Source organism: Benincasa hispida, chromosome 2 (assembly GCF_027475165.1).
Source record: "Benincasa hispida cultivar pf3 chromosome 2, pf3_genome.v1.1, whole genome shotgun sequence".
Classification (NCBI taxonomy): domain Eukaryota; kingdom Viridiplantae; phylum Streptophyta; class Magnoliopsida; order Cucurbitales; family Cucurbitaceae; genus Benincasa; species Benincasa hispida.
This window is the reverse complement of record NC_143479.1, coordinates 70,094,175-70,113,835: the sequence shown is the minus strand read 5'-3', so window position 1 is coordinate 70,113,835 and position 19,661 is coordinate 70,094,175. Positions and strand designations below refer to the sequence as shown.

The 19,661-nt window shown below is 31.8% G+C and overlaps 1 protein-coding gene and 1 pseudogene across 1 annotated transcript; one reads left to right on the top strand and one right to left on the bottom strand.

Moving 5' to 3' along the window:
* Window positions 1-14,497: 14,497 nt before the first annotated feature.
* On the bottom strand, window positions 14,498-15,139 carry LOC150038134 (uncharacterized; annotated as a pseudogene).
* A 1,670-nt stretch (window positions 15,140-16,809) lies between these two features.
* On the top strand, window positions 16,810-19,386 carry LOC120070796 (heavy metal-associated isoprenylated plant protein 35-like). Its single transcript, XM_039022681.2, has 3 exons — window positions 16,810-17,071; window positions 17,175-17,250; window positions 18,024-19,386. Exons 1-3 carry the CDS (start codon window positions 17,015-17,017, stop codon window positions 19,022-19,024), a joined length of 1,134 nt encoding a protein of 377 aa, XP_038878609.1. The 5' UTR covers window positions 16,810-17,014; the 3' UTR covers window positions 19,025-19,386.
* Window positions 19,387-19,661: the final 275 nt, after the last annotated feature.

The following is a 19,661-nucleotide window of genomic DNA, read 5'->3' as shown; positions in this document are numbered from 1 at the left end:
GATTATTTTCTTTCATGCCCTTTGCTTTCCATTTTTTAAATGCTATTCTTCGATTGTAATACATGGTAATAAAAATAATATCTTCCGCAAAATTCAATGTGAGAAGAATTTAAAAATTAACATTTCACTTAAAATTTAGACAACAAAAATATTTCAACTTTCAATATGAAAATATACGAAATATAACCCTTCAAACATTTAAAATTAACGATAATTTTTTTAAAAAAAATACAATAAAAAATCTCTACAAGTATAGCCACAAAAATTATCATACATATAATAAACGTAAAATCACGTAGTTCTAATTATTTATTTAAATAGTAATTTTTTAATATGTAACAAATAAATATTATACAATTTTATCTTAGTTTCATCAACTTTTAAAAATTAGATAATGTAACAATTTTTATTTTAATGTTCTCATATCATCATCTTTTTCAAAAGGAAAGTTTTATATAAGGTACAAAGAGAGAATTTGTTATAATAATTAAATTTTCGAATTAATATATTAATATGCTAGTATTATAATACATAATGTGATAAATTTTATTCTAATGTTATTATATATCTATTGTGAAGTCACACTAAATGATGCATTATTTCATTACATTAATTATTACTTTTGTTCAATTAAATTATTTTTTTTATTTTCTCTAAATTTTAGATCTTTTTCTAATAATATAAATGCAAGTATTTATTTCATTTTTCTTTCACATGGACATCTTACGTATATATTGGAAGAATTGATGCACCAATTCGATGTGTGTAACCACCTCCACCTCGAAGAGATGCATCCAAATTGACATCAATTGAATCAAAACTCGAAAGTCACATCCCGTCAACATCAATTACACTTATTCGATCTAAGGCTTTATTTTTTAAATATATAAATTTATTTTGTAAACTAAAAATTGGAAAAGTCATCTCCACTATATTTCAAATAGACACATATATTTGAAAAGTTATAATTCCTCGACAAATACCAATATAAGAATTTATGAAAAATGTAAGATAAAAGAAGTATGTAAAGATTCTCCTTGCATAGTCTCTTTTAATATAAATATAGTAGAGATAATGACCTATTTTTTAGTTAATAGTGGACTATTGAAAAGCCTATTAATTTTACCACTCGTGAAAATTCAAGTTTGAACATGGCAAAATTAAAACTTTAATTAATTATTCATCAATTGAATAATTTTTTTTTTCGATTTTCAAATATTACATAATATATTAGCCAAAAAGGATATTTCTTTTAGTGGAGATATTGATATTTTTTCTCAATAATTATTAAAAGCATATCCATAATTTTTTATTCGTGAAACTATTGAATGCATGACCTTTAATTGAAAATGAGAAGGGAATAAGTTTATATGATAATAATTTATTTAAGTTTCTTTTTAACATAATCAAATGACACAAAATTAGAAAACATAGAGAATAATATGAGTTATAACATTAATTTGTTTAAGCTAATGTCTTTTTCCCGTATGATTGTCTCATTTTGACAACTTTACAACAAATAAAATCAATATAAAGCTTTATTCTAAAAGATTGATAATATAAAATAATAGAAATATTTTAAATCAAATAAAAAGGTCCCTTTTTTATTCATTATAAATATATTAATTTCTAGAATATTGGTTAAAAATTATACATGTGCTATCTTGTAATAGTATAGATAACAACTAATTTCATTCCTTGTTAAACCAACATTGGAAGAATTTTGGAATAGCATCTCCAACTTTAATATACTTCATAGGTTTCTTGAATTTTTATTGCATTTTTTTTTAGGAGAATTATTTTAAATGACAAAATTATTGAAAATATTTATAAATAATGGTAAAATATCACAGTCTATTACGGTCTATCGTTGTCTGCCGCTGAAATTTTACTATATTTATAAATATTTTGATTTATTTTTCTATATTTAAAAATAACATAAAAAACTAACAAAAATGTGAGTTTTGAAGATGAATTAGGATTTTCATGGTAGAGGTTTAGAAACTTCTTCAAATATATTGCAACTCGTGCATATACGGAGTATTAAATTTTTGTTAATATATTTTTCACATGTCCATAAATTTAAAATCGATTTAGGAGATGGGTCAACATTTCTAAAAAAGTTGATGAAACATTAAAAAGAAAGTAACAAAAGGGTTACTAATTTGAAAACAAAATAAATATAAGTATTTTAACTATTTTAAAAGGGATAAAATATTTATCAATATAAATATTTAATTTATTCGTTTTTATTTCCGTAAAATTTTCAAAAATATTCATCTACACATCACAAAATTTTATCTCTTGTGAATTTGAGGAGCACAACGGGAACATGGATGCCAATAAAATATAATATTAAAATAAATAAATATAATATAAATAAATAAATAATAAAATAAAATAAACATAATATATATAAATATATAAATAACAAAAGTAAATAAAATAACAAATTATGGATTTCTCCACTTTCTCTAAACTTTTTGGATTTTTTCTAATGTGTATTTTTCAAAACCCACCAAATGTCGCTATTTATATGCGATTTGGCAAGTAGGAGGTGGATTACATGGACACTAATAATGAGTATTTACAAGACATGTGGATAACACTTTGGAAAAATAGGGACAAGACACATGATCAATGGATACTAAGCATGAGCTTCTAATGGGCATCTATTTTCTATAATATTTATAATAATTCTCCTTAGATGTCCATTATATAAAAACTCATTGGAAAAAAATTCCTAATGAAGAAAAAAGAGCACATATTTCATATAATCTAGTACTCTTAAAAAGAATACAGTATATTTACTTCTCCTCATGGAAACATCACTTCAGATCCCCGGGTCATCGCATTCCAATGTTGTGCACCAATTTTTCAAAGGTTGTTGTAGGTAATGACTTTGTATATAAGTCTGTCAAGTTATCCTTTGAATAAATTTGTTGTACAATGATGTCTTCATTTTCTTCAAGATCATGAGTGTAGAAAAGCTTCGGCGAAATATGCTTTATTATGTCTCCTTTAATATATTCTCCTTTGATTTGGGATATGCATGTTGTGTTGTCTTTCTATATATTGTTGGAAAATTTTTACTAGAAAACAAACCACATGTTCCACGAATATGCTGACATTGATCTTAGCTATGCACATTCTTGACTAGCATCGTGAATTACAAGAATTTCAACATGATTTGAGGAAATGGTTGTTATGGTTTGTTTCACCGATCGTCATGATATAGCAGTTCCTCCACATGTGAATAGATAACTTGTTTGAGATCTAGTTTTGTGTGGATAAGATAAATATCCAGAATCTGCATAACCAACTAGGTCAAAATTTGATTTATTTGAATAAAACAAACCCATATCAATTATTCTTAAGAGATAATGAATTATATGCTTATTTTCGTTCCAATGTCTTTTAGTTGGAAAAGAATTATATTTAACTAATAAATTTACTGAAAATGCAATATTTTGTCTTATATTATTAGCAAGATACATAAGTGCACTAATTGCACTAAGATATGATACTTCAGGACCAAGAAGTTCTTCATTATCATCTCGAAGTTGAAATATATTTTTTCTCATATCTAATGAACGAACTTCTATTGGAATGTTCAATGGATGTGCTTTGTCCATATAAAATCTTTTCAAAACTTTTCCTATATAAGTTAATTGATGAACAAATATCTCATCGACTAAATGCTCAATTTGCAAGTCAAGACAAAATTTTGTTTTTTCGAGATCTTTCATCTCAAATTCTTTCTTAAGATATTCTATTGCATTTGAAAGCTCTTCAGGAGTTCCAATTATATTAAGTCGTCAACATATACAGTTATAATAGCGAATCCCGACTGTGATTTCTTTATAAAAACACATGGACATATTGGATTTCTTTTATATCCTTCTTTTAACAATTATCCACTCAGGTGATTGTACCACATTCGTTCTGATTGTTTCAATCCATATAGCGATCTCTATAACTTATAATTCCTAGGAATTTGATTTATATGTTTCAGATACCTTAAATCCTTCTAGGATTCGCATATAAATTATCATTATCAAGATATCCATATAAATTTGTTGTGACTACATCCATAAGATGCATATCCAGACTTTCATACACAATTAGACCAATTAAATATTTTAATGTAATTGCATCCACCACCGAAGAATACATCTCCTCATAATCAATACCAGGTCTTTGTGAAAAAACTTGTGTAACTAGTTTTGCTTTATATTTTATAACCACATTGTTTTCATTTTTTTTTTTACAAATACCCATTTGTATCCCACAGGTTTGACACCTTCTGGTGTTCAGACTACTGGTCTAAAAACCCGACGTTTTGAAAATGAGTTTAATTCTACCTCGATTGCTTCTTTCCACTAAAGCCAATCTTTTCTATATCGAAATTCTTCAACAGATTTAGGATCCTCATTTTCAGATATAATATCAAGAGCAACATTATACGCAAAAATGTTGTCAATAACTTCATTAGTTTAGTTCTTTCTTTTTCTTGTCATGACATAGTTTATTGAAATCTCATTATTATCTTTAGGTATTTCACCTTCCTCACTAGTTGTGTCAAGGATTTCTTTAACATCTTCAACCAAGTATTCTTGACTATTAATTATTTTTCTTTTTCGAGGATTTTTATTTTTGGAACCCGTTGGTCTACCACGCTTCTAGCGTGTTCCAGACTCATTAGTGGCAACTTGCTGTGTTGGGATATCAATTTTCAATAGAACATTTGTATCTGGTATATGTAATTTAGTTACTTTCTTTGCATCTATAAATGCATTTAGTAATCGATTTGTTATATTTTGCAAATGAATTATCTTATGAACTTCAAATTCACATTGATTTGTACGGGGATCTAAATGAGACAATAACGATGCATTCTATGTAATTTCTTTTTCCAACTTCTTAATCCCTCCCCATAATATTGGAAAATTTGTCTCATTAAAATGACAATCAACAAATCATGTAGTAAATACATCACTCATTGGGACTTCAAGATATCTGATAATTGATGGGGAATCATATCCAATATATATTTCTAACCTCTTTGAGAGCCCATCTTAATACGTTATAGTGGAGCAATTGGAACATATACTACCCATCCAAAAATTCTCATATGGGAAATATTTGTCTCATGAGCATAAGCTAATTGTAATGGCGAGTACATATGATAAGTGTTGGGTTTTATGTCCTAAAACTCGTGGTATATAAACAATGGAGCTTATTCTGAAAATTCAATAAATGTGTTATTGAATAGATCTATTGCTTGAATAGAAATCCAATAAACCTAAAAGTCCCTTGACTATTGGATGAGTACTTGAACTTTATGTGGAGACATAAAGGTAGATCAGGTTCGAGTAAATAGTCAAAATGATCTATAATACATGGATAAGATTGGGTACCTTATTCTAGTAACACTATTGGATATGGCTTGCTCTGTAGTTGTTACAAGGAGTTATAAAGTGCTACAAACAAAGTGATCCTAATTCATTCATGTTGGACATGAGGAGTGGGGGTGTCCTTGTGCAAAAGAGTTTGTACAAGATCGGACCACGAAATGAGTCATTCTTACTTTATAACGATCTTTACTGTTTAAGATTGACTATTTCAAAGTGATGACCTAGATAACTTGACCTTAATCCTGAGCTAATTATGAACTCCTGTTTATCTGGGATTGTCCTTAGATTTGCATAGGTGGGGGTTGGCTTAACAATGCCGCCTCAATATGATGCCATTTCAGGGGTGAGACTAGATAGATAGCTGGGGATATATGGTGCAAAAGGGAATTCACTCCTACCCGCTTTAGGGATAGTAGAGAGGTTGTTCCCTTAAGTGCTAATTCTAGGGCTTGAACAAGGGATCCTGCCCTCTCATTTGGTATGAGAGGAACTCGATTTTGTGATTGGATCACAAAACAATTGTTCATTAAGGGATCGGTGGGGACTTAAGGAACAAGAGGTAATTTCAAGGGTAAAATGGAGATTTGACCCAGCCGTTATTACGACTTACTAATCATGGTTATATCGAGTGAACCTAATATATCTACAGTGAGGAGAGTTCAACTATGGGCTTTAGTGGAGTGACCCATTAGTTAAAGAATGGGGGTTAGATCGGTCTAATGAGTTTAGTCGATTAATCTCGGATCATTGGAGCCCATGATCTGTAGGTCCGTGAGGTTCTCCTACTAGCTCAGAAATGGATTAGCTCTAAAGTAGTGTGATAAGTTAATTTGAAACGTTCAAATTAGAATCAAACGAAATTGGAGAAAATATATTTAAATATGTTTTAAATATATGAAGATGAATTTGTGTAAAAATTAATTTAATATTAGATATTAAATTAATTAGAATTATTTAAATTGTTTAAATAGTTATTTATTAATTTTATTAGAAAATTAATTTGTAAAATTAATAAATTTTGATTGTAGAAATAAAATATGATTTTAAAATCAAAATGGATTTTTGGAAATTGAAAATTACACAAAACTTTAAAATGGGTTTTTCAAAATTCATTTTTAAGTAACTTACAAGGAATCCACCTTCTCCTTTGGTTTACTCCAAGCATGAGCTGCATCCCATGCAGCACATCTCTTTGTATGATAGTCTGCCATATATTCAAGAGATTGAAGTGAAGAAGAAGGAAGAACCGATTGAATTTTTGCTGAAAAATTTGGATGAAGAAGGTGTTCTTCAATGGGTTGGTTTAGTGAGCTTTCTCCATATTCCCTTAGATTCCAACTTATTTTGAGTCCCACAACTCAATCTAGAGTACTAAAAGGATAGTACAGAAGATCTTGTAGTGGTCTACATAAGGATTCAGAGGATTTTGCAGCTGAAAATGGAAATTTTGTTGGTTCGACCAAGGTATGTTCATGAAACCCATAATACTCTGTTTTTAGCATGTTTCTTTTCAACCAAAATAATGAATTAGAATACTTATGGATCCTGATTTCTTCCGCTACGTAATGGTGTTGATCCAACATTTGGTATCAGAGCATCTTATAAGCATTCAATTCGGATTAATTCTGGTTTGGTGGGTGTTTTGTATGAAGATATGAAACTACTGTAATGATATGGTTTTCTGAGATTTGGCCTTTAATTTCCCATTTAAATTTGTAATTGGCTCTTGCTTGATGAGCCTTAATGCCTTCCCAAGAGTCTGTAATTTATTTGAAGTCATTAAAGTTGAAATTAAACTGTAATTCGAAGAAACAAACAAAGGGGCCGAGTTGCAAATTCCAGACAATCAGCCTCTGTTCATATCGTTATTAAGCTTCAGTAGCTAAACGATCGTTTAGCTTCATACGTTAGACGATATGAAGGAAAAGCTAAATGATAGTCTAGGTTCGGGCGTTAATCGTTTAGGTGTTGTGCGCTAGACGATCGTCTACCTATGGAGCTAAATGATGTGTTGTTTTACTATGTGATAGCGTTGAGCGATCGCTTACACGATCGTTTACCTTTGATCCAGAGTTAAGCAATGCGAAGAAGAGCTATGCGATGGCACTGGGCGATCACTTACACGTTCGTTTACCTTTGTTCGGGAGCTAAGCGATGCGGCAAAGAGCTATGCGATGGCACTGAGCGATTGCTTACACAATCATTTACCTATAAGCGGCAGCTGAGCGATGTATCGATTGCTATGCAATAGCACTAGACGATTGTTTACCTTGGGCGCGCGCTAAACGATCAAGACGCGGTGCTAAACAATGGAGCTATGCAATAGTGTTTGAACTAAGCAATCGTGTAGCATCCTCCGACGCTAGAAGATGACACTATACGATAGAAGGCAAACACTATACAATCGTGTAGCTTTGTTAAACGATAGGCGTTGGTGCTAAACGATCAAGCAAACACTAAACAATCAAGCCAATTGCATGATGATAGTCGTCATTGCTAAACGATTTGACTTAGCGAGATTTGAGAGCGAGCAAGAGAAGCTATTTCGACCGGTTCTTTTGAGGTTTGGTCCGGTTCAACTTCAAATGGTTTGTGGTTGGTCCGGTTCACACGGTTCGGGTTCCGTTCAAGTAGTTTTGGAGCGGTTCGAGCGGTGTTGAAACTGTTTTTGTAATAGTTAGACTTTTATTTGCTTATTTTTGCCAAAACTAAAACCATATCAGTACGCGTTTAATTATTTATGTATTGGATGTATGTTATAATTAAATAAATCTTGCATATGCATATAGTATGCCATTTAGATTTAAAATCCCACCTTAGGAAGCATGCAACATGCATTGAAAGTGTGTTATAATTTGTTATAATATATAGTATGCATGTTAGGGTTTCTTGTATTTAATATGAGTGTTATATTAGATATTGAATGCCTGTATGTTGTGGATGTTTAGCATGTCTAAAGTTTTATAAACTGTTATAAAATTGGGTTAGACATTTAAAATCCATAACAAAGAACAGTTGCATGCTCACGTAGGTTAACCACTTATTTTAATTAGTTAAAATAGGTCATTAAACTTGTAAAACTAGAGTTACAAACTCAACCGATATATAATCCTAGGTTGGGGGTATTTAAGTTGACGGTCTACGGAACACCTCCTACCTGGGGATTATGGCCGAATAATTGAGTGTTGGTAACCAGTTTTATGAGTATTCGTGAGCGATGTGAGGTAATAAAAGCAATTACCACCTAGACATCGTAGGTTTAAGTCCATTTATAAGAGTTATACATGGATAAACCACATAGACTTAGGGTTATTTTTATTTAGCCGGAAAAGAATCTAAGTACAAAGTTACCCAAACGTTAGAACCCTTCAGTGGTAGTGAATAACTTCTATATGATAGAGTTATTAGAAAGCTTTAGCGGGAGATTAATAACACACGCGGTATGTTATCCTTAGCTCTCGCGTCCCTAAGAGTTCACAGTCTAGATTTAAGCGGTACTTCGTGTCACCCTGGAAGTGACCTCCCTTCGGAAAATATTTTTTAGCTTAAAGATAGACTCGGGTGAATAAGGAGATGTTTTTCGATCAGAAATCAAGTATATGATTTTAACTGCCACGTCTCCACATAGTTCACACCGTGAGATTCATATGACGCTTCATGTCACCCTAGGAGGGACCTCCCTACAGAGAGTGGATGTATGTGTCAATACCAAGATGAACAGAAGAAATAGTTCATAGTAAGTGGGTGAAGGAAATGTGTCAACATATCCTACGGTCTCCTCCATTAGTCTGAACCGTGAGATTCTTATGTTGCGCCTGTTGGTTATTTTAAGTGGCCCTTTGCTAGTCGTTTAACGACGACTATCCCCACGGAGGGCTGTAACATAGGATTCGGAACAACTCAGGCTTCAGTAAAATGAATAGGGTTTTATTGTTTTGTCTTGGGTATTGTTTCTATTTTCAAAGCTATACTCATCCGTTCTATAAGATCCGAAAATGGCGGGTCTACACTTACAGAATTATTAAGTGTTAATAATGTCTGACCAAAAGCGGCACCTAAATGCTATCGGAATATGAGTTATTTTGGAGGTAGTATTTAGTCAAGAATGTCTTGATATAGTATCGTTGCAAAAGAATAATCTTGGGTAAATTATTAAAATTGCCAAAACTTGATTGGATATTTAATTTCATAATGACAAGTTCAATAATACAATTGTTGGCGTCAGATTAATTTATTGGGGATAATTATGTGAATTAGAAATCAAATTTAAACACGATACTTGTGATAGACGATTTGCGGTTTGTTTTAACTGAGGACTGTCCTCCCATTCCTAGCTCTCACACAAACCGAAATGTTTGGGATGTATATGACAGATGGGTCAAAGCTAATAATATAGCGTATGGTTATATCCTTGCCGGCTTATCTGATGTGTGGACAAAAGAAGCATGAGGATATGAGTACTGCCAAATAGATTATGGAATCTTTGTGAGGGATGCCATTAAGCACGTTTACAACAATCACATCAAAGTGGGAACCTATGTTTGTGAACATGTTCTGGATATAATGATCCACTTTCATATGGCAGAAGTAAACGGTGTTGTCATAGATAAAAGAAGTCAAATTGATTTTATTCTAGAATCACTTTTGAAGAGTTTTCTGCAATTCTAAATGCATTAATGAATAAAATTTGACTACTCTACTCAATGAGCTACAGGCTTACCAGATAATGTAGAGAATAAAAGGTCTGATGCCAGAAGTAAATGTTACTACTGCCGAGAAGTGAGGAATGTCCTTCAAGCCTGAAGTTGCTTCCTCTTTAAAGAATAAGAGTATTCTTGTGAAGAAAGGAAAAGGGAAAGAGAAAAAGAAGCCTACTGGATTGAAAGGCAATGATAGCACTGCAAAGGGAAATGTTTCCACTACAACGAAGAAGGGCACTGAAGGAGACACTGCCCTCAACATCTTGTCGAGAAGATAGCAGAGAAAAGGTAACCAGGCTAACTTGACTCTGAGACCATTTGCTCAGCTCATCCAGTGGGAGAAGTTGCTGCTTGTTTTTAATTGTTAAAACTTGTATAGAACAAATTGTATATTTTTGGGATAAATGAAATATTCATTTTCAAAAATTAGGTTTGTTCTAGCAACCTCCGTTAAGAATCAAATTGTTAAAAGCCATTTGTAGATATTCAGATATCTAAATGGCTAGATCAAAATATAAAAAGATTAAAGATTTCTAGATCTGACTGTTAACAAAGAGTTGTTGAGGTAAGTCAGATGCATCTTGCTCAAAGAGTTTAGAGTACCTCAATGTAGTGGGAGAAAAGTGTGCTTCCTAGCCATTATTGAAATTAAGATGCAATCCCCTTATAGTTTTATCAAAATCCTATTGTATACTAAAATGTTTACAATAATTCTCTCGGTTAAAGTGTTTGAGAATTATTTAGTAGGACTAGGAATACTAGATAACCTAAGCCAAGTGGGAGAAATATCGGGTATAGAGATACCGAATTGTAAAAGATGGGTATGTGATGCCCTAGTTTATTGTATTTCTCTATAAAACTCAGAAACTCAGTCTTATATATCGGATGTATAAGTTACCACTGGAGTTTTAGTCCAAGTGGGAGTTTGTTGGGTTTTATGTCCTAAAACTCGTGGTATGTAAACAATGGAGTTTATTCTGAAAATTCAATAAAGGTTTTATTGAATAGATCTATTGTTTGAATAGAAATCCAATAAACCTAAAAGTCCCTTGACTATTGGATGAGTACTTGAACTTTATGTGGAGACATAAAGGTGAATCGGGTTCGAGTAAATAGTCAAAATGATCTATAGTACATGGATAAGGTTAGGTACCTTATTCTGGTAACACTATTGGATACAGCCTGCTCTGTAGTTGTTACAAGGAGTTATAAAGTGCTATAAACAAAGTAATCCTAATTCGTTCATGTTGGACATGAGAAGTGGGGGTGTCCTTATGCAAAAGAGTTTGTACAAGATCAGACCATGAAATGAGTCACTCTTACTTTATAACGATATTTATTGTTTAAGACTGACTATTTCAAAGCGATGACCTAGGTAACTTGACCTTAATCTTGAGCTAACTATGAACTCCTATTTATCTAGGATTGCCCTTAAATTTGCATAGATGAGTGTTGACTCAACAATGCCGGCTCAATATGACTGCCATTTCATGGGTGAGACTGGATAGATAGCTGGGGACATAGGGTGTAAAAGGGAATTCACTCCTACCCGCTTTAGGAATAGTAGAGAGGTTGTTCCCTTAAGTGTTGATTCTAGGGTTTGAATAAGGGATCCTGCCCTCTCATTTGGTATGAGAGGGACTCGGTTTTGTGTTTGGATCACAAAACAATTGTACATTAGGGGATCAGTGGGGACTTAAGGAACAAGAGGTAATTTCGGGGGTAAAATAGAGATTTAACCCAGTTGTTATTACGAACAACCTGTGAAGGGTTAACTTACTAATCATGGTTATATCGAGTGGACATAATATATCTATAATGAGGGGAGTTCAACTATGGGATTTAGTGGAGTGACTCATTAGTTAACGAATGGGGGTTAGATCGATCTAATGAGTTTAGCCGATTAATCTCGGATCGTTGGAGCCCATGATCTGTAGGTTCATAAGGTTTCCTTACTAGCTCGAAAATGGATTAGCTCTAGAGTAGTGTGATAAGTTAATTTGAAACATTCAAATTAGAATCAAACGGAATTGGAGAAAATATATTTAAATATGATTTAAATATATGAAGATGAATTTGTGTAAAAATTAATTTAATATTAGATATTAAATTAATTAGAATTATTTAAATTGTTTAAATAATGGTTTATTAATTTTATTAGAAAATTAATTTCTGAATTTAATTTGTAAAATTAATAATTTTTTATTTTAGAAATAAAATATGATTTTAAAATCAAAATAGATTTTTGAAAATTGAAAATTACACAAAACTTGAAAATGGGCTTTTCAAAATTCATCTTTAAGTAGCTTACAAGGAATCCACCTTCTCCTTTGGTTTACTCCAAGCATGAGCTGCATCCCATGCAGAACATCTCTTTGCATGATAGTTTGCCATATATTCAAGAGATTGAAGTGAAAAAGGAGGAAGAACCGACTAAATTTTTGCTGAAAAATTCGGATGAAGTAGGTATTCTTCAATGGGTTGGTTCAGTGAGCTTTTTCCATATTCCCTTAGATTCCAGCTTATTTTGAGTCCCATAACTCAATCTAGAGCACCAAGAGAATAGTAGGGAAGATCTTGTGGTAGTCTACACAAGGATTCAGAGGATTTTGTAGCTGAAAATGGAGATTTCGTTGGTTAAACCAAAGTATGTTCATGAAACCCATAAAACTCTGTTTTTAGCATGTTTTTTCAACTAAAATTAATGAATTAGAATGCTTATGGATCCTGATTTCTTCCACTGCATGATAGTGTCGATCCAACAATAAGCTACTAGCCTAATGCATACAAGTGACGTTGCATGCAAAATAGCATGTCCCCATACAAATGTAGGAAGCTTAGCTCTCATAATCAATGGTCTAGCAATTAACTGCAAACGTTTTATGAAAATGATTATGCTAAACCATTTTGTGTACGAACATGAACTACTAGATGTTCAACACTTATCCCAATTGACATATAATAACTATCAAAAGCTTGGGATGTAAATTTACCAGCATTATCAAGACGAATAGTCATGATTGTATAATTAGGAAATTGTGATCTTAATTTAATTATTTGAGCAAGTAATCTTGCAAATGCAAAATTTCGACTTGATAATAAGTACACATGTGACCATCTGTTGGGTGTATCTATTAATACAATAAAATATCTAAATGGTCCCATTGGTGGGTTAATAGGTCCACATATAGCACCATGAATTCGTTCGATAAATGCAGATGATTCAATTCCCATTTTAGCTAGTGATGGTCTAATTATCAATTTTCCTTAAGAGTAAGCACCAAATGATAATTCATTAGATTGAAAAATCTTCTGGCTCTTCAATGGATGTCCATTTGAATTCTAAAATTTTTTTCTCATCATTATAGATCTTGGATGACCCAATCGGTCATATCAAATTGTAAATATGTCTGGATTCATGAACTTCATGTTCATTGTTGCATATGTTTCAATTAGCCGTATATGAGTATAATATAATCCAGAAGATAAAACAGGTAACTCTTCCAGTATACGTTTTTCATTTGAGACAAGATATGATATTTAGATATTCCACATTATTCTTACTATCAGTGTCGTCAATATGATAACCATTGCAACGTATATCTTTAAAACTAAGTAGATTTCTTTTTTATTGACTAGAGAACAATGCATTGTCAATTGTAAATTTTGTTCATTTAGGAAAAATAATATTTTCTTTTTCACGCCTTTAATCAGGTTTGCAGAACCTGATATCGTATTGACTTTTGCTTCCAGCATTGTTAGTTTGGAAAAATATTTTCTACTTGTAAGTATTGTATGTGTAGTTACACTGTCTGCCAGACATAGATCTTCTTTACTAATTTTTTTAGTCATCCAGCATATGAAAATGATCCCGGTTTCTTCATTAAAAGAAAATAATTACAATAGAAAAACAACATTTGGAATATACAAAGGTCAACATCTACTAAGTGAAGAAAAAAAACGTAAAGATGAAAAAAAAATCTAAATATTTTCAAAGTCAAATGAAACACTTGATGTTCCATCAATTTTGTCGATTTTCTCTTCAGAAGATTCAAAGAAGTCTGTCACATTCAAATTTATCATATGAGATGGGTCAAATATGTCACTATCCTAATATGCAAAATTTACTTCTAAATTTTTCTCTTTTTCTTTTAGGGAGGCTTGATAGAGATCAACTAAGTATTTTCACGTTCGACAGGTATGTAACCAATGCCTAGTCATTCCACATCGGAAGCATTTATTTTCAACGCTTTTTGAATTCTTATTTTGTGGGGTTTATCCTTTGTGATCATCATTTTGTTTGGTTATTTTGAAATTTAAATGATTAATACAACCACCACGAAAATAATAATTATTTCTTCCTCTACCACGATCACAACCTCAACCACGACCACAACCTTGACCACGATTATTATTAACATTCACAATATTCACTTCAAGAAATGGTGTCATTCCGATTGGTCAAGATTCATGATTTCTCATCAATAACTCGTTATTTTGTTCAGCCACGAGAAGACATGAAATTAAGTCAGAATACTGTTTAAAAACTTTCTCTTGATACTTCTACTGCAGGAGCATATCTGAGACATGAAATGTAGAAAATGTCTACTCTAACATATCAACATTAGTAATTTTATCCCCGCATAACAACAATTTTGAACTAATTTTAAATAATGTGGAGTTGTAATCACTTACTGGTTTGAAATCTTGTAGCCTTAAGTGCATCCACTCATAACGAGCTTTAGGAAGAATTTTTTTATGATCATACCTCTTTTTGAAATTTTCCCACAAGATACAGGAATCCTTTATTGTAAGATACTCCATTTTCAATCCCTCGTGGAGATGATGACCAAGGAAAATCATAGCTTTTGCTTCGCCCTAACTAGATGTCATATTTTCTTCTTTAATAGTCTCTCCAAGATTCATAGCATTCAGGTGGATTTCAACATCAAACATCCATGACAAATAATTATTGAAGTTAATATCAAGGGTGGAAAATTCTAATTTTATAAGATTTGTCATGACAATACTATCATAAAATATTGTATTTATGTTAGAAATTTAATAGATATTAAATATGCAAAATAACATTAAATTTATTAATTATAACGAAGAGGAAAAATCGACATATCTTTAGGACCTACCTTTAGCGGAAAAAACAATAGGAATTCGTGCTGATAACGTATTGTGAATTTGAAGAGCATGCCTGGAACACAGATGCCAATAAAATATAATATTAAAATAATAAATATAATATAAATATATGAAATAAATAAATTAAGCATAATATATATATATAATAAAATTAATAAAAAAAGTAAATAAAATACAAAATTATGGATTTCTCCAATTTCTCCAAACTTTTTGGAATTCACGCAATGTGTTTCCTTCAAAACCCACCAAATGTCACTATTTATAGGCACTTTGACAAGTAGGAGATGGATTACATAGACACTAATAACGTGTAATGTTGAGACACATGCACAACACTTTGAAAAATGACGACATGATACGTGATACGTGATCAATAGACACCAAGTATAAATATCTAATAGACATCTATTTTCTATAATATTTATAATAATATCAACCTTTTGTAAAATGAGAACTTGACATTTTTGTACATTTTAAATCTTGCATGCAGATACATACACATCTTACAAGTTCAAACAATTTTTGTACATTTTAAATTCTTAGCGTTATGTTTATTGAAAACTTTGTTAATACTTCTAATTTTTGTCATATCCTTATAGTTTTTGTCATATCCTTATAGTGAGAACAAATTTGGGAATGTTTTAGCCGCTTTAACATTCTCTTGTAGCTATATTTTGGTCTACAAAAATGTGTTTTGAGATAGTATTTTTTTTAGAGGAGATTATGAGATAGTTGGTTGTGGTACTTGTCCTAATTGATTTACCTAAAAAGACCAACATTTCATAGCTACATGACATGGAGGAAAGTATAACATCTTACCGTCCCAACAATAAATAATATTGTTCAAATGACCATAACTCAACTCACCCATAATTTATATTATCACTCTCGAGATTAGAAGTTCAATTCTTCCCCTCACAATTTTTATAAAAAAAAAAATAATAATAATAAATAATATTAAATTGTGTTGAGTAATTTATCATTATATTTATACAATTCTAGAAGCTCTATCATTAAAAAATTACAATAAAACACATACCACTTTGAATCTTAACATGTTGATAAATATTGATATTCTTTTCAACATATATATCACATTCTTCTATACTATAGAAATAAAAAGGAACCAATTTTGAAAATTTTAAATGAAAATCTTAAATCAATTGAATTTTATCGATTGAATAGTCACTAGCTGATAATTTTAATAAGTGTCATAATTTTCAAACTCATAGATAATTCTTTTGGTTTTAGAATATTACAACTTAAATAAGTGGGCAGAGGTTCAAATCGTGACTTTTCAAAGAGATCATTAATATCATAATCAATTAGTTTATACTAATAATCATATAATTATTCTTGATCGAGATTGAAGAAGGGTAGACACGCCCATTATACTATTAAAGCAAAATAGAAGTAGGCTTTTCTTTATAGATGGTACAAAGAGATTATTTATTTTGGACCATGCTTATTCATCTTAGCAATAAAGTTATGTATAAGGTTACATTAAAGAAAACTCAAAAAGCATCAAAATGGAATTAATCCAATTCAAGTTCACACATATAGTTAGTGAACTATTGCCAGCCCAAAAGCACCCTTTTCAGCCCCAAAGAACAAACCATTCTTTAAAAAAGAAAAAGAAAAAAGAAAAAATATATATTTTTTTAAATATAACCCTAAAGCCCATAACCATTGATCAACATTTCTCTCAACTTCTCTCTCTCTGTGTTCATTTCTTGTGTACTAATGGCAAAACCAGAAGCTAAAGCATTAGAAGGGACCTCTGAACCCTTCAAATGTAAGGTAAAGTTTTTTTTTTTTTTTTTTTTGTTTAATTTTAATTTGGGTTTTTTTTTTTTTTTTGGTTTGGTACCAATTTTTCTTATTTTATGCTAAAATTTTGCAGACATATGTTTTGAGAGTCTCCATTCACTGTGAAGGTTGCAAGAGGAAAGTTATAAAGATTCTGCATAATATTAATGGTATATAATAAACTCAATTACTGTTACAAACCAAAAATTCTTTACTTGGTTTTTTTTTTTCCTTTAGATTTTGCTTAGTTTCATTATATTTGGGTCAGTGGTTTATTTCAAATCCAATTTTTTCTCACTTCCTTATGTGGGTGTTGTTTCCTTTTTTTCTCAAACATGTGTTATGTTTTCAAATTTTGCTTCATTTTTTGAGGTTTTGATTGTTTGATTTTACTCAAATACAAATTTTCTCTTTTTTTCTCATCTGGGTTATGCTTATTTTCTCTCTAACATAACTTCTTCCCATAAATTTTGGTGGTTTTTTTTTTGGGGGGGGTATTTTTATCATTGGATTTGTTAAAAAAACTCAAACTTTTTCTCATTTTTTCATCTGGGTATTGCTTATTTTCTCTTTAACATGACTTCTTTCATCAATTTTTTGACTTTTGAGTGTCTCAATCCAAAAATTCCCACAATTTCTCATATGAATCCTTTATTTTCCCTAAAGAAAAAAACCTGCTTTTTTCATTTCTTCAAATTCTGATCACTGTTTTATTTCAAAAATCCAAACTTTCCCTCATTTTCTCATCTGGGTATCTTTAAGCTCATCAATAACATAATTTTCTCAAATTAATATCTTCATTTCTCCAAAATTTGATCTTTAAGTTCCTTCAAATCCAAAATTTCTCCAATTTTCTCATCTGGGTGTTCTTCAATTGCTTTGTAATCATCATTTTTCTTCTTCAATCCCTCAAATTTGTCAAAAACTTCTCTGAAATCATCAGGAGTTCACGCAGTAGAAATCGATCGAAAGCAACAAAAAGTCACAGTCACAACAAACACTGACGAACAAACTCTGATCAAAAGATTAATTAAGGCAGGAAAGCACGCAGAACCATGGCCAGAAACAAAACTCATCTCAAAAAACATCAAAGAAAAACAAATCGCCGTTGAAATACCCGCCGGCGAATCTAGCGCAGCCGTGGGCGATGGCGGAAAGCAGAAACAGAGCACTGAAACAGAGCCGCCGGCGGAAGAACTGCAAGTCCGACCAAAAAATGAAGAGAAATGTGGAATTAATGAGAATGTCGAAGTACTTGAAATTAGTAAGGGCGGTGATGGCCACGGAGATGCGACGGAGACCGGCGGAGGCGGCGGAGGCGAAGGCCCTGCAGAACGAGCTGTAAAGTCTCCGCCGAGCATTGCCGGCGAGACTGATCCCGTTGTGCCGAGCGGTGCGGTTGCTGTTGAGGCAAACTGTAGTGGCGGGGGAGAAGGGAGGAAGAAGAAGAAGAAAGGGCAGAGGAAAGAGAAGAGCGGCGGCGCAATCGCCGGAGAGGTGATGAGTCCACAGACAATTCCTACACCTGCAAGCATAGGATCAGCCACTCCTCTTGATCATCATCATGATCAAATTCCACCATCCAATCACAGCCTTCCATTTAACCAGCCATACAATTATCCCGTACACACAGTGGTATCGCGACCAGCATACGTGGCAAATTACAATACCGTATACCCAAGTAGCACCTCCGATGCATACTATACTTCACCGCCACTGCAGTCGTATGCTTATATACATCCTGCTGCACCGAGAAATACCTCGCAACCATCGTCGTCGTTACCAACTGTGGAACAATCGTATGCTTATGTACATTCCGTTGCACCGAGAAATATCTCATCATTGTTGTCACCGTCACCACCTATGGAACAATCGAATTCTCCACCATCGAGTCCGTTTGACTTCTTTAGCGACGAGAATCCAAGTGGTTGCTCCATCATGTGACGGAGAAAAATTATGCTTAGTTGAATGATACTAAACTTATACAACTTGTATGAGTATATGGGAGTAGAATTGTAATATACATGTATAGGGATGATGTATGTGGCCAAAAAAGGGGGGGAAAGAGAAAATGAAAGAAAAAACAAAGAGGAAGGGGAGAAAAGGGGGGGAAATGAAAAGAAAAGAAAACTTTGTAGGTTTTTGTGCTTAGCTTTATTTAGTGTACTTCCTTTACTATTTCAAAATTTTAGTTTTTGGGGGAAAAAAGAAGAAAAAGAAAAAGCAATTTGCCTTGTAAGCTAGGTTGTACTTTAGTCCTTAGCTTTTATTAGGTTAAATTATAAATATATTCTATAAATTTTGAATATTGTGTTTATTTAACCTATAAACTTTTGTTTTTTTTAAAAAAAAAAAAAAAAAAAAAATCTAATAGATAGTGATTTCATGTTTGATTTTTTAATTAAAAAATGAAGCTTAGAAAATTCATACTATCTATTCTTTTATTTTTTACGCTTTAAAATACTTATGAAATTTTTGTACGATTTCAAAAACAAAAAGATATATATTTGAAAACTCTAAAATTTTCAAACTTTGATTAGAATTTTAAAAATGCTTTTCAATTAAATTAGAAAAGCAAGAA

Excerpts from the sequence above, each read along its gene's own strand:
- LOC120070796 (XM_039022681.2), top strand. The coding sequence starts at position 17,015 with ATGGCAAAACCAGAAGCTAAAGCATTAGAAGGGACCTCTGAACCCTTC. Across the intron at positions 17,072-17,174 it reads CTGAACCCTTCAAATGTAAG|ACATATGTTTTGAGAGTCTC; the intron begins GTAAAGTTTTTT and ends AAAATTTTGCAG. Across the intron at positions 17,251-18,023 it reads GATTCTGCATAATATTAATG|GAGTTCACGCAGTAGAAATC; the intron begins GTATATAATAAA and ends TGAAATCATCAG.